We start from the raw sequence: 23602 nt of genomic DNA, 5'->3' as shown, positions 1-23602 counted from the left end.
GCCATTCATCCTGAGCTGATCACAGGGTTGAAGAGCTAGAATTAACACTAAATGTTTTCACTTGAATTGTAGATAAAAGCAAAACTTGAGTCAAGCAACCAGTCTTTTTCAAATGTAAAAAAAAAAAAGGATTTTTCCATTTCAAGGAACAAGTTTGGAAACAAAGCATCAGTTCCAAAGACAAGAACAAAGAAGTTTGGCCTTATGACAACAGACTGCACAGCAGATGTTTCAGCATATTTTTCATTCTAAATATTATCAGATTTCATCGAGATAAGACAGAGCCGTGATATCCATGTTAGTTTATTGTTTAATCAGTCTTTGACTCAGTTGACAATAGAGTAGATTACTTACAGAATCTAAATATATCTCTCAGAAAATAATACTGTGTTTTTGAAAGAGCATGGTATCTTCCTGTAAATCTCTCACATACAATATATACACATCATTTTGTATTATACATATACACTTGCATACACAGTCACAAAAGCATCACATCTGAAAGTGGATTCATCTGGACTTTTGAGGTTTTGCCGTTCAAATAGCTAAAAATGCATCTGCATACATTCGACATGCGAGAAATTTGAGGGTGTGTGTTTCAGCAAATTTAACTGAACTCGGTGATTATCACTCAGACGTCTTCACACTGATGGGAAATTATGGCCCCTCTGAAATAATAAACCAAACTCAGACCTGAGCAGTAATCTGAGTCGGGGTGTGATTTTGAATTTGATCAAGCTTTATTTGTCAGTCATGTGCGTCGTGCAGGCAGCCCATTTGTGGTTGATTGCTAATTATTACGTTCGCCAAGGAGTTTGTTTTAGGTCCTGTCTCTTTTTTAGCAAGATATAAAAAAAATAATGAATGGGTTTAGTGAAATGTTAATGCTACATTCACATGGAATCAGGCAGACAGTCACGAAAGATGGACAAAACCCTCCGGAAGGCATGGGAAAAAACAAACGTTCTTGACGAAAGAGCGGTTAAAATGATATGTTGCCATGGTGATGCCGTATTATTTACAAAGCATGGAATAAAATGTAATTTCAATTAATTTATTGTTATTGATTGTATTTCACTAGTAATGTCCAGTATTATCATAATTATCCCATTTGTCCATATTTCCACCTTGTGTGAAGGAGTCACACAACATGCGGTTGTAAAGTCCATCAAGGAGGACGGTAAACGGTTAAAATTAACTTTGAATGACAATGCCGTCTACTGTTTATGTTGCAGGTATCTGCCGGCCTCACCTGATTTTATCATCCTTCATCCATCCTTCATCCTTTGCAATCTATCGTCTCCCTGATTCCATGTGAAAGCAGCATCAGGAAACTAATAGACTGTTGGTGTTAAAAGTGACGCCTTCTTTGTGTAATTGCAACCAAATTACGATGGCACATGCACATACAAACTCCATAAAATCATGCAAAATATGATGGTGTTTTGCTACAATTGGCATTGCAGCAATGTAGTAAAATTAGTCATACATAGTCTTACATAGTTATTCTCCAAAAATAAGCACAGTTGTCATTCATTTTTTGGTAGTCCGGTGCAGATTCAGATCTAGACTGAAATTTAAATCAATATTTTAATTTAAGTTTTGTTCATGCCTCTTCATGAAATCAATGAAAGTAATTGACAGCTGACATCGAGTCTAACCCGATCAAACGTTAAAAAAAACCCCCAACATTGTCAACTGTCACATAATCAGAACACATTCAATTTACTATAATCCAAGTATCTTTGTAGCACCTAATGATTAAATAAAAGTTGGAGTTTTGGTAACTGCAATCTCTAACAGTATATAGTGCACAAATCTGGAGCTGAAAAAGGACACCACCTTCACAGACATTGCCTAAATTTCCCCCGTCAGACCGTCACAAGCTTAGATTGAAACTGCTTATCATCTGAACCTACTGTTTGCCTTCCAGTCTTAAATGAACAGTAAGCACTGGGACTTTGAACTGAGTTCAAATAATGATTAACTGTGTCACGGTACGATTTAAAAAAAAATAAAAATGGGGCCGCACATAATGTAAACACACAGCCTCAGTTGAAAATAAACAGTACTTCTCACTGATTGATTGTAGAAACACATAACGAGGGTGGGGCTATGCAGCGGAAATTAAAATGTTGGACACTGTTTCAAACCTTAATTGTAGACCAAAATATTCCTTGTCACGAGATGCTGAAAAAAATACAGTATGAGTCATATAACATGTATGAAAAGCATTAAACTCGGTTACTACATCTGGCAATCCTTTAAATGTTTACAGTGAAAGCCAGGCACACTTGTGGAAATAGCTTAAAGATTTTAGCATTAGAAAGTGTAAATTAAAATTGTAAACAAATAAAAGCGACTATCTTTTATTGTCGTCTGTGATTGTGATATAACAGTGTGCCCACCTTTAGTTTCTCTTCAAGTGAAAGCCCCACCCCTCTGCTGCATCTGTTCACAGGACAACGAACTGGCCCTCGAACTGAAAAAAAGCGAATAAAAAACTACACTAATGCAGTGATGCAACAGACCTCATGCAAAAACAAGTTGTTTTTTAATATATATTTTTTTCTTTTTATAAGTGGGGTTCATCACTATTAGTCTGTTCACTAAGTGGCAGGCAAGAAAGCAAAGCAGCTTCACCAATAATGTGCAGATTACCTGACTGGATATGAGCAGCATTACAGTTCAAAATCTGCTTCACACATGCTGTTTGCAGGTGCTCGGCAGGTGAGTCATTTAGAATTTGTGAAAGTTTTTGATATTGCCTCTACAGTGACCCAGTGAGGTTTCCTGATTCCCACTGGACAAACCTCTCAACCACTTATACAAGTCAGGGAATGTACATGCCACCTCCTCGGGGCCCTCTCTGTGACCCTGTGGGGTCTTCACTGACCCCATGTGAAGCTCTCCATGCATAATTCCTTAACAAATCCCACACTGGACTGAGGCGCTCTTCTCAAATTAATGAGTTGATTTTTAATGAGTTGAGTTGAACTGCTTATGGTCAGCAGGTGATGTGATTTCAGCAGAGCTCACAAGAGGTATACCGGTTATGTCTGAAAAAAAGCTTTATATCAGGATTCCATGTTAATCTGTGTGACTTAAAAGTGGTGTGGATGTATATTCATTTATTCTGTATTTGCTGTAGCGCTTGACTCAGAATAATCTCTTTATGCCTGTGAGTTTAGCAAAACCTCACTACTAAATTTATTAAAGTGAAATGAAAATGTCTCTTCATATCAGCACTTATGTGCATCTAGCTACAGGGCAGCACTAGTGTTGAAGAAGATAATAGCTTTTGAAATTAAGAGACCATTAATATTGTACTTAATATTTATAACGTAAAGATGATTTACTCTGATAATGAGGAATCGTTTTCAGCACATTTAAGTCAAAGGAAAATTCAACTCTTGAAAGGTCGAGCTGTTTTTTCATTCAAGTGATTTCGGCCTCTAGTTTGAGGGCAGTAAAATACTGATGTTCATTGGCAGCGCAAAATGTAACTTTGCAGAGACAAACACTGCAAGTTCATTGGCTGTGGTGGACTGTTGATATACTATCAAACATCTGTCCATCATTGCAGGATGTGTCGTTTTTTACGGTGGCTGAGACGTTTCGAACAAACTGGAAAAACACCTCCCAAATACAGAAAACACAACCACAATAAAAGAAAACACAAATGCAAAAGCCACAGCTCAAATGCAAAAGCCGCTGAATATTAGCGTTCTTTCCCATTTGAGATGTAAGTGAAATATTGTTCACCAGCTAACTGTGATTATTATCACAATGTGATTGTCACAAATGAACAACGTTGTCAAATGTCTTTATATCTACATATTTATGAAAACGGGTCTGATTAATATACCATGGAGACGACTTAAACCTTCTGCTGAAGGATAAATTGAAAAGTGGCTCCATAATTTCTGCCAAGCAACACTTAACAAATGTCTTCATGCACACATACAGCTTAGCTGACTTCATCTGACTGACTACCATTAGCTAAATGACGTAATGCTCATGTTTCTGCAGAGCTATCTTCATAATAGCCTAACATTAGATGGCAGAGTGCATAAACATGATTAATATAAATGCAGTATTAGTCGGGCAATTTAATTGACAACATCTGTTGATGCTCACGTTTTTTACAAAGTGTTAGGATATGCAGTTCATACAAAACATCTCAGCCACCGTAGTTTTCTCTGAAGAAACAACATAACTTGGCTTCACTTGATTAAAATGAACTTACTTGCTTTGCTTGTGTGTCAGGGGAAGGCATCATGAACCATTTATGAATGATTCTTGTTGGGAATTTAAATTGTTTCTAGTAGTATAATATAGCTCAACAGTGAAACTTAAGTAGTCGTGCATGACCAAACTTGTACGCTTTCAGCAGAATATTTACAACACACCCGTATCAGGACAGCTGAACACACTGCCATGGTTATAGTGCTTGTGGACAGATATTTCATTACTGTCTGTGTGAAACTCAGAGAAAACAGTGCACTGAGTAGTTATCAGCTGATTGTGCCAATTTACCGCCCTCAAACTAGAAGCTCAAGTGTCTTAGTGGAGAGCTTCACTCAGTGACAAAAAATAACAGCACTTAGTGGTTTTTGCTTGGTTTGTCCTCTCACTGCAGAACTGGATAGATCAGATCAAGTTCTGGAAGGTGACAGGAAATTCCACAGTTAGCTACGTCGCTCTTAACACAGTCCAGAGCAGGGAGGGAGCCCAGTCAGATACTTGCTCCATAGGGGGGAGATAAGTGCCGGCTATGCCAAGAGGTTGAAAAGGGGAGTGGGAGGGGCTAGGTAATCTCCCAGGGGGAACGGGATCTCACGTCACCACTTGCTGCACTGTTGAGCGTTCATGAGGGCAGGACTGATCTCTGCAGTGCAGCCTCCTGAGCAGCCGCTGGAGCTTGTTGGAGAAGTTTTTGTTCATCTGCCTGTACATGAGAGGCATCGCAAAGCTGCTGGAGAAAGCCAGCAGTTTAGACACACATCTCAAAAAATAATATGTAGGTAAGTAATGTACATTGCTTATGTACCCTGGTGCACCGGCTACAGTGTGCACCAACAGGGTCATGTAGTATGGAGTCCACAGTACAAACTGTACACAGACTGATGCTAGCAGCAGCCTGTGGATAGAAGGGTCCAAGCGAGCCGAGTCCTGGTCCAGAGGTGTAGATTCCTTCCGAATGCGCAAAATGAGCACAAAGGCATAAAGAACTGCCACAGCTGGAACCACGTAGCCGATGAACATCATGATGGCGTCAGCTGCCTCCTTGTTCTGCATTTTTGAGCACTCGACCATCTTCGTGGAGATGTGGTTGCACACATAGAAGAGCAGCGAGGAGAAGCTGGTGAGCACCGCGCCGCCCCAGATGAACCCACATACATGCTTGGTGTTATAAACACTGGACATGTACGTACGAGGCAGCGCCCGCTCGATATAGTAGTCCAGACTGAGAAGCGTGGTGGAATACATGATGACCAAAGAGGAGATGTTGAAGAGGATGAGCAAAGTGATGTAGACCTCGTTGTTGTACTCCCACGCATGCCAGCGGGTGAAGGTGGAGCTTAGCAGCTCCACGGGTGCCACCAGGTTGAGCACAAGGCCCGCAATGGCCATGTTGACGAAATAAACATCCGGCATGGTCATGGACACCTTGTTGGAGAGGTTGACCACGACCAGCAGCACATTGTAGCATAGCCCCAGTGGGAAACACACTAGGAGGTAGATGAGGGAGAAGACCGACAGGATGAGGCCAAAGTCCTGGCAGAGCCGAAAGTCCACGTTGGTGTCAGTCTCATTGTAATCCGTGCAGAGCCACATCGCTGGGCTCTGACACAGGTCAAGTCTCTCAACAAGTCAACTGCTGACAGAGAGGTGGGAGACAGAGGTTAGTCTCAGCACAGATATTAAATGTAGTTTAGTTGTTATTGATTACCAGTAAAAAGAGCTGAATATGTCAGTGACAATCAAATACTGATTATAGTAATAGAACTACTGGTACTTCCATAAGGTATTTGATTTAAAGTTTAAAAACATGTGAATGCAATCACCATCAATAGAATATATTTAAAAGGTTGCACTATGTATATTATCATTGTTTTTTGACATGACTCAGCAGATAAGAACTCACTCCCAATGTAGATATAAACAGCTCTTTCTAAGGTAACAAAAACAAGACAATTCTTATTTTCAGGAGATTTTAGCCTAATGAAAACATTCAGTAGTTATTATATCTGCAAATATATACAACTACATCTTCAACATTTCTTAACCTATTTGGTTGAATATGACAACTTTGATGATGGGGATGTAGCTGAAGAGAAATAACTGAAAACTGCACAAGGATTAAAACAAACAGAGGAGGAGAAAGATAATTTCAACACACACACAAAAAACAACAACAAAATTGGCAGTTAGTACACTAAGAGGAACAAACAGTAAGTGAAGCAATACCACAATCATTCAGTTTTTATTTTTTATGCCTGAATTCACATGCAAGCCTGTGTGTGTTTTGTGTTTTGCCTGGCCGTGATGCAACTTTAACAAGTTTAAGCTGAAAATCCCAGATGATATTAGTCCCTTATCACCATGTTAAATTATATTACTGAAGTAGTGATGGTGCAGCCGACTAGAGCTAACAGATTCTGTATGTTTTTGGCGAGGAGTTTTACATTTTGAGGAAGTCACACAAACCAAAACCACATTCTGTTGTTTTTTTCCTCAGTGAGTAAAATTCAGCCCTCTCTGTTACTGGTTTCTGCGCTGGCTAGAGGAGCAAACAAGGCCTTGACACAGAAACACGCCAGCCACGGCACAAGCTATTATGCCCTGGGTAACACTGTTAATTTCACTTCACTGCATCTGACTGGCTGAATACAAACGCCTCACAATATGTTTCATTCGCTAGCTCGGCTTCAAAACCCACTAGCTCTCCTCTTCGAGAGCCACACTGACTAGAGCAAGTGTTTGACGCCTCTAAAAGCTTTTCCTTTCGTGCTCTGCCTCTCTTTCTCTATCGCAGTCACATGCAGGGGGCCTGGCTGCCTGTGCGGTGCTGCCCTTGTGCTTTTCACATGGTCAAGCAGCCAGATAAAGAACTTCTCTTGCCTGACACTTTACAGCCCGCTTTTGGAGTTACTACTCTGAGTGACGCACATGCACCCCTCTGTTCAGGTTGACTGGGGGCTGGGCACGTGATGATGGGTAGATTTATAAAGAGCGAAATGTGAAGCAGGCTCTGGCGAAGGGTCAGCAGGGATCGAGTTGTGGGGTTGGAGTTCGGGGCAAGGTCAAAGAGGATGACCACGCGCATGTCCGGAGAGTTTGGGATCAAGCATGACAGGGCTGCAAGTTTTGAAAAAGCTTGTGTAATGCTGTCTTGCATAATTAACTCAGGTCCTTTTAAATAAATTATTCATGTAAATGGAAGATCATAAGGCTATCACAGGAACGCACTGAGAAGTCACTCTAGTTTACTGTATTTTATTCCCTCAGTGATAATTTGGCAGTTAAGTTTGGCTTCCTTCCCCAAACTGCTAAAATAAGCGATTCTCTGAAGAGCAAATAAACTTATAAATATCACAATTACATGTTGTAATCTGTGCATGATTCTCTGGAAACCTCTTCCACGAAAATACCATGGAACGAAAGTTTAGGAAGGCAGTTTTCTTTTCAGGAGAATGAGTGACGATGCCAGTAAAAGGGAAACATTCTTCCGTTCACTTACGTAACACCACTACAGAGGGGCTGTTTTGGCCCTAAGCCTCAGACACAGACGCAGATACACACACAAGGACTCAGTCCCTCCCCTATACTACTCCAACTGACTGTAATGAGACTACAGTTGAGGCTGGCGCTCAGAGCTGGACTGGACCAGGAACAGGAGGAAGAAAGTGTAAAGTTACTCTTAACAAAAACAACCTGTCCTCACCAAGACAGAAACACTGGTCAGACCTCCTGTAAACACGGTTCTCTAACATAAGCAGCGAGGTGACTCATTTACGAAAACAGACCTTGACACAAGTACATAATTATCTATGGTCTTCTCCCATGGATCATGTGTTCTTCTCTGAATGTGTTGTAGATTGGAAGGTGTTTGTTACCCTTCACCAACCTCTGATCACTTTAGGAGAAAATGACTTGAAAGAGAAGTTAGTGATTATTAAAGAGAAGACGCTGCATTGTGGCTGGCTGTCCCTATTCATTAGCACCTGCTGTGTACAGACATTTTAGCCACCCTTTCATTACCACATTGGCTCAAACTACTGCTTCTGAGAGCTGGAGGGAAACTAACATTCTGCATAAACGGATTTGCAGTGTACTGGTGTTTAATTACTGAAAGGGTTTCTTTGAAATTATGTTGTTTCCTGTTAGTCCGTAGACAGTTTTGGGACGTTCACCAGCAGGTCGATACGGTTCAGTTTAGTTTGCCAGCATTTTTTTTTTGCGTTTCCATTGTGAAAAGTTGTGGATGGTACCTTTAGCACCTTTGGAACCGTCCTGAGTTTTCGTCATCCCTCTGTATGGGGTACCGAGCACATAGCTCCAGTACTAAAAGGTGGAGCTAAGAATGTTGCATTTGAGTTCTGTCTGCGGTGGAAACCCTGCACATATCTAGAGTCTGGGTACGTCTTCGTTGGTATTTTTGGTTCATATCATGCCGTTAATACAAGTGGGTCATACTATGTCAAAGTCAGTCATACTATGGCTAACGCAAACGACTCGACGGAGCTTGAAGATCCACCTGAGGTTTCCGGTTTAGCTACAACAGCAGCAGAATGAGAGTTGTACACGATGAGGGCGGTGTGTCGGCACGTCTCCGCTGTTGTTGGATTTTTGACTGGAATACGCATCAAACATGCTAACACATTCATTGGTATCACCCAGATGTGCCGGTCACTGGGATGATACGATTTTGGTGCTTTAAATGTTTTAAAGTTGTCAGCAGGTTGAAGCACTTCTCCCGGTGGATTCATTTTATTCATTATTCAGAGTATTTTGGTGTTTTCAGTTTAATAGCATAAGAGATGCTTTTCACTTCTATAGACTAGCGTGGCCTGTTGCCTTTGGGGAAAGGGTTTGTTCACTTTTTGTACAGAAACATTTGAAATGTTTCTTATTCATATAATGAAAATGAGTGACCAAAGTTGCGATTGGGCCAAATTCTGCCTCAGTCTCTGTCAGGAGGATTGTGTCTTACTTTGGTACTTGCTCTAATGTTACTGTACATTCAAAATAAATATAAAGAAACATATTCTTATGTTGTTGTTTTTTTTCATTTTACCAAATTTGCACGATAAGTCCTGAACGAGATATGAATCAAACTGTGACTTCAGTGTAGAGTTACACCCTTATTATGTTCCTACATTTCAATTCATGCTGGACCATCAGGCTCTTTTTTTAATATCACACCCACAGGATTTCACTCTTGTTAAAGTAGGGCAAACCAATCAAGTGCCGCACGAATAGAAAAGAAAATGCCAGTTACTGCAGTATTAGGGACCAATTAGTCTCCTCTGCATTCATTCCAAGTAACTGCATGAAGTAAAACACATTCACTTACTATAGCCCATACAAAACAATATGGTTTTCATATTTGGTGTTATTATACTTAATAGCTGCACATCTTGCCAGCAGAACATGATAATGAAATCTTGTTTTTCAATCAGCTTAGGGACAAAGTGAGGCGAAAGAAAATGTCTGCTCCAACGCATACTATATGACCTGTCTTTTTTTTAAATTCAGAGTAATAATGAACATTTCATTTTGAAGTCCATGTCAGATTCTGAGAAAACCAAAAATGGAAGTGACATTGTTTGGTTTAGAAAAGGCCAGAAATGCACTGTTCACTTGTTCAGATGAGTATGTTTGTGAGTATGTGAGAATAAAAGCAGCAGAAAGGTGGCTTCTTGCCACCTGCTTCCCGTAAAGGTGCCACACGTAAAATTACACGGTTAAGTAAGAATAGCCTGAGCTCTTGTCAGAGTTCTTCTTGCACGACTTTGATTGCACTCGCAGACTTGGTTAAGCCCTGTCTGAACTTTTTGCCCTACTCTATGTCAGAAGTTGTTAAGTTAAATATTCCCAGAGGGAAGGACCGTGCTTCAGCATGCTTCAGCCCCACCAAACATGATCTCGTAAGAGTGACGCCCACGTGCTTGACATCTCAGCGTTTTAAAGCCAGATCTCGCGGGCTGATGGGAGTAGTGTGACATACTGGGCCCACACCCCTCATATATCCTTACTGGAATTTACAGGCTCTTCTCAGAAAGCACTGAGTGATGTCACATGATTTGCTACTTGCGTCTGCAGCAACGTGCTGTGGAGAAGCAACAGAAATACTACAGAAGGGAAATAAGGTTGCATGACACACATTTCTCAGCAAACACTTGCTGTGACTGTGCAATGTCAGAGGGGAAGTGTAACACAATGCCATTTCATGCACAGAATTTTCGAGCAATTAAAAGCGTACAATTTCAAGTAACTTCCCACTGAACCAAACTACTTACAGAATGAAAGGCCATTAAAATGTAAATCGTTCATTTAACAAAGTACCCAGATCTATTCTGGTTCTTGTGTGTTTCTCAGTTGTCTTTTATTCTTGGAAAGCAGCCCATTAACTGAGAATATTAATGAGGGATCTGACTTCAGGTGCATGCTAATGCTGCATAACATTTTGCAAATTAAAATTACTAAGCTCTCAGAGGTGATTTAAGTACTTGCAATTGACTCCATTCCTGTGGAAGGGTTTTACATAACTCAGAACATTTCCCCCCAAAACATCATTAGTCCCCAAAGAATTGAGTCACAGTGCTGGAATTGTTTTTGTTGGGAGGATATCTTGTTTTTGAATGGGTTCCTCACAAACGACACGGTTTTTGGCAAACTGTACAAATAGGTCGATTATCTACCTGCCTAGCCTCCTTCTTGTTAATCTGTTAATCTACAAGTTGTGACGGGCTAATCGCAGAAAAAACAAAAGGTCCAAATCTGCACAGAGGGTGTCGAACAATGTCCAAATTGTTTTGAAAAAAACAGCATTGCCTCATTCCAAGTTCTAGTGTAAGAGATTCTGATCTGGTGCAGGTCACAGCCAGTCAAGACAGCCTCCTCTGTGTCCTTTTGGCAACGTGTTGAACTGTGACGGGCATCAACAAAGTCAAAGTTCAATGGTCAGCACAAAGCAGGCTTACTGCCATTAAGCCATGGCACACATGCCCAATGTCCCTTCAGTCACATGGAAGACGTTGACCACAACAAGTGCAAAGCCTGCACCTCAAGAAGCATTTTATGTGGTGAGCAGAACTACTTTGTCAGGAAGTAGCATCGACTCATCCTCCTGGTTGTTGCCTATAATTAGTGGTACATAATTAGTAACTAAGGGGAAGATCTGTCAATATCTGTTATTAAATAGTTGCTTTAACAGCTGATCAATCAGTCTTGGTATCATTTATCAAAGCAAGCTGTGTTGAAACAACTGAATCAAAAGAAATCTTAAAACTAGAAGAATATATTGATGTCCCAGTGTGGAGTTATGGTCATCTATTTTATGAATGATTAATCTACACAAACGTGAAAAAAGCAGTTATTACTCATACATAGTCTGGGATTTAAGGACATATATAAGTAGCCTAGATTCACTCCAGATCCAGTCAGCAAGGCGGCCTTCATCTTGTAGTCTGTCAGTTATAAACATTGCATATAGCTGAATTAACAGACTCACTATGACATCCGTTTGCCTTTGATGGCAGATGTCAACAAGATAGAAACTATTATTCATGCCCTGAAACACGACTTTAAAATTACTTTTTAAAAAATCACCATTAAATGAGCTTAAGAGACCTCTGATTAAATGATAACTTTTTTTACACAGCACTTGAGAAAGCTGATCGCGTGGGAAACCTCCTCAGGTGTTGTTTTCCATATATAAACGCGTCGTTAAAACTGTGTATCTACCACAGCTAAACAAGGAGAAGAGGAACGAACAAGCCCATCGTGTTTTTTTCTATTATTGCGGACACTGTGTCTCTCCATCACACTTGACTGCACAGATCAAAGCGTGGATAGCTGTCACGGCTTTGCCATTATTCTACGATTTCTGCGGCTATTGTTGGCACAGCTACTCACTTTCGCTTCTAGCCACCCTCAACGGGGCAAATTCACTTTTCTATCTCTCTAAGGTGAACATTCAAGGCAGATACATCTCATTAATAGACCGAAAGGAAAACAAAAGACAGGACAACTCACCGGAATCGTATAGATTTGGCTCGGTGACAAACCTACGGAGGCATTGGGTTTGGATGTAGCATTTCCATTGGCATTTCTCAGTTGTTTCATTTCACAAACACACGTCCCGAAATACTCGCTTCTCGCGCGCACTAAAAACCTAAAGAAAAGCAAAAAGAACCGCTTTCCTGCGTTACAGTGAAGACTTACTGCACCTATCAACTTTTCGGACGAGGCTTGTTCTGAAAAGGGGCTGTCCGTAACAGACTTTACTACTGCTGGAGTGCTGCTGAGCCCTACAGTGTGTACACACGTGACCCTCCCCCACTGTCTCCTCTGCTGTTGCTGCTCTACGGTCGCGAGGCCCGAATGGACGTTCTCTGCTCTGATTGGACAGAGGGCAGGGAGGTGGGGCGCGAGGGAGAGCGAGGGGAACACACACAGACATACATAAAACACATACACAAAAGTACAATAATATGTAGCAGTTTATTAGAATAGTGGTTAGTACGTAAATACAGCCTTAGTCACTTCCTATGGTGGTGAGGTTTAGTGCAGCGCAGTGATTTTTTATTTTTGTTGGGTGTTTCTCCATTATTTTGTGTTTCCTAATAGCTAAGCCTTAACCAAACCTTTCCCTAACTCTACTTAACCTTACAGGAAAGGTTTACATTTGTTCAAGTCTGGCTTAAAGGGACAGTTTTACCATGAAGCTTCAACACTGAACTCAACGGGTTTATATTTGGGACAGGCGTCTATCTGGGACTGGCTTTTAATTCCTTTTACACAAAACTTGCAAAGATGGAAATACAATCAAATTATTTATATAACCTTTAACCTGAATGCTCAGTCCCAGAGAAAGAATAATGGTGGCTTTCTATTCAGTTGAACACATGAGGATAATAAAAAGCAGTTTGTAATAAAGCAGATTTGATTATAACTTTGACAAATCCCGTAATAAATACAGTATGTTGGTGTGATGCAATGCCTTTGTGTTCTGTTGAATGGAGTCTCTAATTAGGCAACTGAAGTTCGCTAAGAAGATTAAGGATTATGATGTACATTCTCCACAGTTTATATCACATATCATAATCCTGACATGGAGAACAATGTTGCACAGCAGATAATTGGATGATGTATTAAATGTGTCTTCTTTGAACTACTCTGATAGTACATACACATGAGTTACTTCATAACTCAACTGTTTTTTAATACAATACCTAAAAGCTGTTGTGTTTTATGACCAAATATTTGTATATATATATTTTCTGGTTTCTTGCTATGCTGGTTAATGCAACATTATTCATGATGCATTTTGCAAAGCCTGAGACCATATGTATTTTAACAACCCAAATAAACTGCAATTATTTCAAGGCCCTAGAGTGATATATGATCATTACAGTTGAGTATTACCACAACTTTTAGTGGGTGCTGATGAGTCATAGATAGCAAGTTCAGTTTTATTGTTACTGGAAACCTATAAAACATTATTTGATCATGCTAAGCTCCATCCTTGGGTCGGAGATAACATGGCACATGCAGTATGGCAACATCAGGTCTTAATCAGTGCTTCACCATGTACAGATCCATCCCTCAATTTCCTGCTCAGCGCCAGAGGGAGAGGAGGGATACAGCCACGAAAGCCCAAAAGAGAAACCCTGAGGTTCACAGTGTTACAGGAACCGGGAAGCAGATATTTCATTAAACTCTAAATGTCTCCGTGCCCCTTCAACTCTCCTCGTGAGCAATGGATTAGTTCTAGGCCGGCAATAAAAATGAAAAACAGTAGTGAAAGATTTCTGGAATGCACAGTTTCAAAACAAAATGCCTTGCCATGGCTCAGTGAGCACACTCAAGCTTTGCAAAGAGTGCGTAGGAGTGCTGAACATAAGTCTCTTGTGCCACTATGAAAGAACTGAAGCAGAAATATTGGGATGGAATAATTCAAGAGCAGCACATTTCACTGATCTTATATTCAAGGGGAACCAGAGTCCTGTTCAGTCTAATTGATTCAGCTGTGAGCCTCCTCCTCCGTCAGTGATATGTGTAACCACAGAGCTATTAAGTTTGAGAATATATGTGTCCAATTTGATAACTGAGCCTTCAGGAAACTGTAACTCAGTTCACTGATTGAATCTAATGAGACAAATAAGAGCAGAGAACTCTGCCAAAAATGACATTTGAAAAGACATTAACCCTTTGAAACCTGGATGGACATCAGTTTGTCTTGTGTTACGTTTAAACGCCTTTTACAAGTATTTAAACATTTGAAACCTGAGCAAAAAGGTTTAACTCTCTTCAAAAACACGGGGAAAGGCAATGAGCAAATTGCAAGTAATTTGGTAAAAGATGATAAGATAATAACCTGAAAATTAATGTTAAAAAAGAAGAGCGAGAAAGAGAGATTGGAAAATTATCATTAAGTGTCCTTTCTTCCCCTTTTTAAAGCAATATTTCTGGTCATTTCCTTGTTTGTATTTGTTTTTAACTTTATTTTTCTGGGTGATTTTATTGTTATTTTTTCTAATTTGTTGTCTTTGACAAGTTGCTCATTGCCCCCTCTTATGTTTTTGAAAGATATCAAGTCAATTTGCTAAGGTTTCAAAGGATTAAGTTTTTTTTTACCAAAAAAAAGTATAAATGCACATTCCAGGATAAGAAGAAAAACCTCATAAGATCAGCTGTCACAACATGGCAGTAATAGGAGATTAGCGCAATGGAAACATACAGTCTTTCCTTTTGCATGTGCTATAGCGATCACTGATGCAAAAAGGAGGTCTACATCTCAGGAGTGAGTCTTAAATGTCAAGCGCTACACTTTCCACAGCTGCAGAAATGATAGAGCCAAATCAGAAGCAAGCATGCCTAAAGAGGAGTATTTCCAGCAGAGAAGTGGGGAAATATTCACCTATTCACTGAAGTGTGTCAATGATGGTTCTTGAGGATATGATATAAAAACAATGATTACAACAATGCATTTTCACTGACTAATATTTTAACTTAACTAGGCCAGTGACTTATGTATCCATATCTGCATTAGATCTATGAGTCTGTGCAGAAAGATATATACAGTACGGCCACTGCAAGACAAAGGCCAGAATGCAGTCGAGGCAAATCAGACAAAACAGCAACAAATGCAATGCAGTTTGACTACCAAATGAAGTACACATAATTCTCATTCATTGCAAGTCTGCCTTCATTTCTGACTTGTCTCTCTGCACGGAAGCCCAGATTCCACATTCGTGCGAAAGCATCACCCAGGAGACAGATTAGTTGTTCCAGTAATTATGTTGTTTACAGTGTTCACTTATCAGATGAGATATTTAAAGTCCCTTACCATTCAGACTGTATGATATACAAATGTAAAACGAAAAAACACAAAGTATCCCACATTTCAGTCATTTTTGTCATGGATTTTTACATTAAATGGTGTATATAATATTTAATTTGACAGAGGAGATTGAATCAGTCTCAGTCTGTGTCCCGTGTGTGCGAAAGTTGGGTGTTAATGCAATAATCCCTCACATACAATCCTCAGAGTGCCACAACATTAGTCAGATTAACTCTACTGTATACGTTAACGCACACTTTAAAGTTAGAGCAATAAAAAAAATCACTTTTTTTCTAATTAGATTCATGCAAATAAATCTTGATCACATATTACATGCATTAAATGAGAAGATAACACTTTGGTGAATCCAAATATGTATTCAGCTAACCCATTTTATTTAATTAAATTCCTGTATTAGCCACAGTACTTCTACTTCTACCTTCTTAAGGTTTATATTTTTCAGTGTACCCGATATTTTTGTGCCACAGGAATAACACAAGCTCTTTTTTATTTCTTGATTGCATGTTTAAATAACATCACAACCCTTGATTAATAATGTTTTGCGTGGCAGTGTCTGTGATGTGGTCACTTATTGCAGAAGGGGAGAAAGTGAGTGTTAGCATTAGGGGCAGACTGGACCGTGGGTCTGAGAACTAAATCACAGTTTATCCCCAATCAAGCTCTGAAATCTGTTCCTATTCTTGGAAGCCTCAGCACCACTGCAAGGCTCTGGTCTGCATTTACTTTCCCCTAAAGACTTTAGGCTGCATGACGACATATGGCTTGTTTACAAATGAGAGTCTACGCTCGGCCTCAGTCAGCCCCGGATGCATGTCAGCTGTTTGCACAGTCACTTTGGCACCAGATGGTCACAGACACGTAATGTGAGTCTAATGGTAATGATTAAACCACAGTGTCTGCGGGCACATTGAAATATTCCATAAGATTATGACTGTTGAACATGTCTTTTCTCGCACTGCCACCATTCTTGAGCTGTTACTGTACAAGGAGATGATGCTGTCAGAAAGACATGACCAATCACTGTAGCAGACACACCTCACCCTTTGAATGTCTGACTTTTTAAAATGCTTTATGTGGCAAATTAAAAATGCACAGAGGCAAACAGTGCAACATAGTATAACAGTGCAACACAGCATTACAGTGCATGCAGCGCACATGCCTTCAAGCTCAGAGGCCTGGGAGTGCACATTAAGCTCATTAAGTCTGTGGTGGATTATGGTGTGTTGCAGACCAGGCACCAGAGTCCAGTGGCTGGGACGCCTCCTCATTTTTAGATTGCAGGGAGGAAGTGGATAAATGAGGGTGGAAGAGCTCCTCCTACTCACTATCAAGTCAACATTTCCAATTCACACAGATGGCTGACTTGGGATTCTGCACGCTACATTAATATGTAGATTTAGACTGCACGAAGACTTCTGCCTTTTAACAGAAGTTTAATTTAGGTCTTATTCAAAACACATGTTTTAATTACAGAAAATCCGTCTAAAATGCAATGCATAATGTGATTGCACACACCTAAACTCATAAAAAACAAGTGGAGAGCCACGTAAAATGTTGATAGCAGGAGAGCAAGACTTACATACAGTAAGCTCCCATGATAATCCAAAACAAGTTCATAGTATAAACATCAGTTTGAAGCCTGAAGCTTGTTTTTATTTTGCCATCACGACTGATTCGGCACCACACTGGGGACTGTCATCCTGTCAGACAGCTTCCAGGAAAAAGGCTTCCCATGTAGCAAGATGTGTTTGTGTCACCATGGGCTGCATGGGGAGGCAGTGCATGTGTATGTATCATTAACCTTTATGATTATGGAAATGTGAATATAAATAAAAGTATTTAAATTTTTGTATAGTAGGTGCATGCATATACATACAAATGATGGTGTTGGAATAGCAGTGAAGCCGGGATTAATATAACGCTACATAAGCCTGTCTGCTAAGCTGGTGTCTGTGTGTTTTTCACTGCTGGGATGAATGATGCTTTGGAAAGATTTTGGATGATGAATTTTGATATTTCCCTCCCATCTGTCTGTCTCCTTCCACATCTTCCCAACAATTAATTAACCTTTAGGCTTTGGAAGCCAAACAATATTATGAGCTGTAATGATTTTTGCCTTGTCCTGGCCCACAGCCCTCCTTTATGTTTTTTCTCATGTACACTGGCAGAGGATGGCAAATAACACATCTGCTAAACTGGAGCTACTTCGTCCTGTCTAAAAAAATATTGTTTTGGTAAGCTTCCAAAACATTGCCTCTGTACTAATAATCATGAAGAACCTGTCAAGTGGTTAGACATGACATGATTTTTTCAAGAAATTTGGATGTCAGCTTTTGAGCCTGACAAAGTTTTTTAGCTGAGCCAATGGTTGGAAAACGTGCAGCTTCTAGCAGTTGGCTAAGAGAAGTGAAGAATCCGCAGTCAATGACAATATAAAACAATCAGTAAAACAGGTCTTTCATCAATTTGGAATCATCGCAAAAACAAGACATCTTTGACCATACAGTCCTAAATATGCACACAAAATATCAGGTTGATTGTCCAGCAGTTTGCAAAATTAGCTGCGGACAGTCAGGTAGACACACTCACACATGCACACACATGACCAAATGTTTGTGTGTGCCTGGCTGAAATGATGCCACAACCAACTGCAGAGGAAACTTAATACTGCTGCAACTTTCCATTGGTGTGCCTCAGGGTTCCAATTTGGGCTCCCTCAGTATACCTTATTACTACCCTTATACAGAAAAGTTAGACTTTAAAAGTTACCGAACTTTATTCAATGCTTTACAGATGCTATTCATGTTTACCTTTCAGATGTGCATGACTTGTTAAATCAAGGTAAAGATGAGTTTTCTGCAGCTTAATTCAGGACATCCTGCAGTTCTTATTTGTACCACAGAGGCTGTTTCATTAAATAGGTACAATGTATTGGTTCCTTTTTTCATTTGTAGGTTGGAGTCTTAAAATGCATAGGTACCACTTTTGACTAGGTCTTGATGAGCATGTCAAAAGAGTTTTTTTTATTTCTTTTTCTTATTCCACTCTATGTCTTACAGGTGAATGGAGGCTGGCTGAGGTGTGTTTGCTGTCCCTGCACTAACGTCTTAATGGGTCTACACAGAGCTTAGAAATAGAGACATAACTCACAACCTAAACGGACTCATGTCCGCGTTTTATTCTGGTCAGTCAGGTCCAAGTTGGGTCCCATTCTATCACTGTGGGGTCATGGGTCTCAATATATGTAATACCTCAGTGGATCCAGGTGAGATGGCTGTCAAACTGCGGACCACTTAAGGCCAACAACAACACTGTTTGTTCATTAGCGACACATTTCCAGCGACGATGTTTCCAGCAACATCTGTGCCCCTAATATTAATTGTTTTGTAGAAGCCAGACATTTTAGCAGAGTTTTTGCCCCCAAACATGGGTGATTTCAGTGATTGTCACTGTGTTTCCAGCTGCTTTTGTGCCGCTAAACTTGTGTGTTTAAAATATGATTTTTTCTTACCTATAACTAAGTGACTTTTGTAACTAATCATAACCACATTACCCTCATTGTCGAAAAATAATTTTTTGCTAACAGCCATGTAATAAGGTGATAAAGGCATTCTGAACCTACTAGGTGGTGTAGTGGAAGCCTTCTGTATCTATAATGCTGATATCCACTATTAACGCCTAGAAATAAAGTAAAAACATCTGAAATGGGTGGTTCTGTGTGAATTAACATGCTTTTACAATGTCACGTTGATATTTTTTTTTATTAAACTAACGCAATGTGCTTTCTTTGGTGGGCTATCCCACAAACACAGTGTGACCCAAGTCCTATTATTGCGTAAATCATGAGTGACCTTGACCCTGCAGACATCAGCATGTAGATATTATCTCCTGTGGTACATAGCTGCTGAGAGGCCTGCATAGCTTTGTAACATTCCTGGAGTAAGTGAGGAGGACTGTTCGTGTTTTGGTAATAGGCGTGTGTAAAAAAAAAAAGAGGATGCAGGGTAAATGAGGTGGTGTTCAAGTGCAGGGAGAAAAAAACATGCAGACAGCTGTTTCCACCGAGCGCTCTGCTGTTAGCTTGTCCCCAGCGAAGGAATGAGCGCTGACCTCAGGTCAACCATGTAATGTATCCTTTTCAATAACATCCACTTCAGCCGTATGCTTAAACAGTAGTTTTATGGCACGTTCCATGGATTTTCTCTGTCTCTCAAGGGAAATTTATTTGTTGCCTTTTGTCACAGAAAAGGAGCCCGAATCAGGTCAGCTTGCATGAAGCTTTTAGTGTAAATCCAGTAAATTGGGGTGACCTCAATTAGGAATGTGAATCATTAAATAGCCCCATGATCATGTGCTACATCTCTCTCTGGTACATTGATCATCACTGGGATTTTTGGATCACCTAGATGCACTCATCAACATTATCACTGTCATTATTTGGAGTGTTGTTCACATCAACGCCATGTTTTTGGGTTGCTCATAAGTTATTGGTTAAGGGCAACAAACGTCTTTCTGTTGGTACTTTTTTGTATGAAAGGCTCATTTATAGAACTGCATTGCTGAAACTTATTAGTTTAACCTTTTGACACCTGGAAAGACAGATCACTTTTCTTGTGCTGCATTCAAACACCTTTCACTTGCATTTAAACTTCTGAAAACTAAGAAATTTGGTTTGATTTCTAACAAAAACATGGGAACATAATGAACAACTTGGCAAGAATTGTCCTCCCCCTTACACATATGATCAAAATACAAGAGATCAAACACAATCACACTGCCCAGTACATGTGGGTAAAGTCACAGTAAACTATTCAGCTATTTTTATTAGAGTTGCAAAGTCGGGGGTGGCCATACAAATTTTCTTGCACCTAATCTAGATATGAATTTACTTTTATTGTATAAGTGTCCTTTTTGTTGTCTTGTGTTGTTATTTAATTTTGTTTTTGTATTTTATTTTATAATGGAATAATACATGTAAGTTGGACACAAATGGCATCAGTTGACCTTGGTTGATATGTCTTACTTGAGGATTATTTTTACATAAACTCTAAAAAAAAATCCATTGAATCAACTTTAAAAGAGAAAAAATTATGTAGCTCTAACTCCGGAATATTGAATAAACACATATACGTTTCTTACAATCTGACCACCCTATTAGTTTAGTACAACCAACATGATTTTCTTTGACCTTGAAAAGGTTAATTAAGTTCAATAAACCCAGTCAAAAAGTTGTGCGATATTGAGTGATTACATTGTTTTATTTAAGGTGTTCTTACTTATTTAATTTAATTCCATCATGGTCGAAAATGTCCATGTCAATTATTACCATATTTTTTCAGTATTAGTTAATTATTTCACTTAAGTCAGACAAAAACGTACATTTCAGTTACAGTTTTCATGATCAGTTTATTATAAAACAACTTGGTCCAACTACAAACTTTAGCAAGTCATACGCATGTTCTCTTGACATCTTCCTGACATCTTTCCTTTTTTGATGTTTTTTTTCCTCTCAGAGGGACAGCAAGGAGTAGTAGGGTAGCAGGGGATCCGGGTTAGGGGGTGGGGGCGCAGAACAACCGCCTCACGGGCCCCCTGCTCCATTCTACTGTGGCCGTAAACCAAGATTATTCCGCTGTTTGGTTCCACCAGATGCGGCAGCGCCACTGGATGGGCACTGTCTGGCCCTGATGAGCAGATCTAAGAGGGATTAGCGGGCTGTTGTGGTGGATCGGCAAGAACAGTGGGAGGCTGTCCACACACAGCTGTGTGTTTGTGTGTTTCATAATGCTCTGGCCTCTGGCCTGCCTCTGGCTTTGGCTCCAACCCTGAACCACCTTTCCCTCCCACTGACCTCACAGTTCAGGGAGCTCATGGACTGCAGACAGCAGGAACTCCAAACTCTCTGGAACGGCATGAAAGCTTTCAGAGAAACACGATTCTCCCTCAAGGATTTTGGGGGAGCTGACAGAACGATTGTATCATCTGAAAGTGTTTGTCCTTTTTTTTTCAGTGGCTACAATTGTTTGGGGTTTATAGCTTCACAGACATCCAAGCATTCATAAGCAAATAGTTTCAGAAGGTGTTTCTGGGGAAAAGACACAAAACATGTTTGTATTAATACAATATCAAAGGTATGTTTGCTGAACAATGAGTCAGTGTAATTCTTGGCTACCATTTAATAATCGTCTCATACAGAAAGAAATCCTTGTTTGGGCCTGAGAAACTACTCCTAAATGTGCTGGTACCCCTGCTGGCTCAGACAATTGCTTCTGTGCAGGTGAAGCTGCCAAGTTGTGTTTATGTCCTTTCAGTGACTGTGGTCATATTTCAAGTCCCCATAGCAGCCACTGTTAGCTGGTGACAGTTTCTATTTACAGAAAACAATCCCTGTGGACAAAGACTTGGTTGGAAAATGTCAGATGATAAATGTCTCCTGGAAAGAAATATCTCAACATACCGACATTTAAAAAAAAAAAAAAAAGTCCTGGAGAAATATATGAAACACTCTGCTACGTTTATCATAGGCTTTGCAAGTGTTGGAACCCTGCATAATCCAAATAAGTTATGTCATCACAGAAAGGTAGTAATGTTTTTTTCATCTTTGGAGATAAAAACAGTGATCTCACATTTGTGGTATGTGAATCGGAAATATTTTGGGGGGATTTTATGGAGCTTTTGGAACATTTAACCTGACCTAACCTATTCCATATTCAGCTTTTAACCCTAAGAAACCTAAGCAAATTGGGTTGTATTCTTGCAAAAACATGGGGAGAGGGCAATGAGCAACTTAACAAGACATGGTCCAAAAATTTGCAAGAAAATAATAAAAAGTTATAAGAATATGACCGGAAAAGAAAGAACAAAAAAGAAAGATAAAAGAAAGAAAGAAGCGGAAAGAAAGGTAAAAACAAAACCAGAACATTAATGTAAAAGTTCTGAAAAAAACAACAACAACAAAAAAAACGCATCTGTAGCAATATATAATTATAATACAAAAACATACTTTTATGGACATTTTTGATTTTTTTCGTTTAGTTTCTCCCTTAAAAAAACTAAAATGATCAATTTTCAGTTCTTTTTATTGTCACCGTTTACTAATTTCTTGCAATTTGTGGGACACTTCTTGCCAAGTTTCTCGCTGCCTTTTAACCCAAGTTTTCAAAAGAAATCATACCAATCTGCTCAGGTTTCAAATAGTTAAACAAGCCTAAACAAGGGTACTTGCTAAAAAAAAATGTGAGTATTAATTAAGGTCAGAGCCTCTGCGGCTCTACTCAGTGCACGGCACAAAGCTGATTACCTCCTGCTCTTGTAACGTTTGATTTTGTTAAACTACTTCCTATCATGAGACTAACCCAAAGATAGGAGCACAGATACAAAACCCTGCAGCAAAGTCGGTTCAAAGCTGTCTGTTCTCATTCCTTTGTTGACCCAGAGTTTTGTTTTTGGCGCAGGCTGCATTGTTTTCTTCGCTCTTTTTCTCAAAACACTTTTCCTCAAAGACTTTCCCAATGAATCGGAAAGTGGAGCGGTCAGGAGAAATTGCTGTCCTTCCAAACTTTTTTTTTTCTTGGAGGCCTTCGTCCGCACACAACATCACTAACAACTGTTTGGATTCAGTGTCTCTTCCCTCTCACTCTCCATGTGTGTCTGTGTGTTTGATGTCGTGGTTTGGCTGTCCTCTAAAGCGTTCATTTCAGAGTGGTTACTTTGGGCCTCATTTTGACTCGCTGGCTGTCTGCCTACACCCTGTGGTCTACCATCCACTACAGCAACTGCCTGAGTGTGTATGTGTGTGTGTGCATGTGTGTGTGTACAGTATTTCTTTTTGTACTGTACATTTCGCAATAAACTGTCTCTGCTATATTCTCTGTGTTGTTCTATTTGCAAGATATGCTTATTTAGTCTGAAAATGGAGGTGAAGCATAAAGAAGAGCCCCTGGCTGTCAGCCAGCGCAACAACCAACCTCCAGTCAGCTGATGTTTTTCAGCCCCACTCATCAT

General features: G+C 39.8%; 1 protein-coding gene across 2 annotated transcripts; it reads right to left on the bottom strand.

Annotated features, from left to right (window-relative positions):
• Positions 1 to 287: 287 nt before the first annotated feature.
• On the bottom strand, positions 288 to 12558 carry gpr146 (G protein-coupled receptor 146). 2 transcript variants are annotated; one of them, XM_042505200.2, is made up of 2 exons: positions 12268 to 12558; positions 288 to 5884 (listed from the first exon to the last, which is right to left on the bottom strand). In XM_042505200.2, exon 2 carries the CDS (start codon positions 5839 to 5841, stop codon positions 4840 to 4842), a length of 1002 nt encoding a protein of 333 aa, XP_042361134.1. In that variant the 5' UTR covers positions 5842 to 5884; positions 12268 to 12558; the 3' UTR covers positions 288 to 4839. The 2 variants fall into 2 exon arrangements, with proteins under 2 accessions (XP_042361134.1, XP_042361133.1); XM_042505199.2 differs by having other exon boundaries at positions 288 to 5881; positions 12268 to 12557.
• Between the last annotated feature and the right edge of the window lie 11044 nt (positions 12559 to 23602).

Source organism: Plectropomus leopardus, chromosome 18, assembly GCF_026936395.1.
Source record: "Plectropomus leopardus strain MGB_pleo_1.0 chromosome 18, ASM2693639v1, whole genome shotgun sequence".
Taxonomy (NCBI): domain Eukaryota; kingdom Metazoa; phylum Chordata; class Actinopteri; order Perciformes; family Serranidae; genus Plectropomus; species Plectropomus leopardus.
Note: the sequence above shows the minus strand (reverse complement) of the source record. Positions and strands in the feature narration are given on the sequence as shown.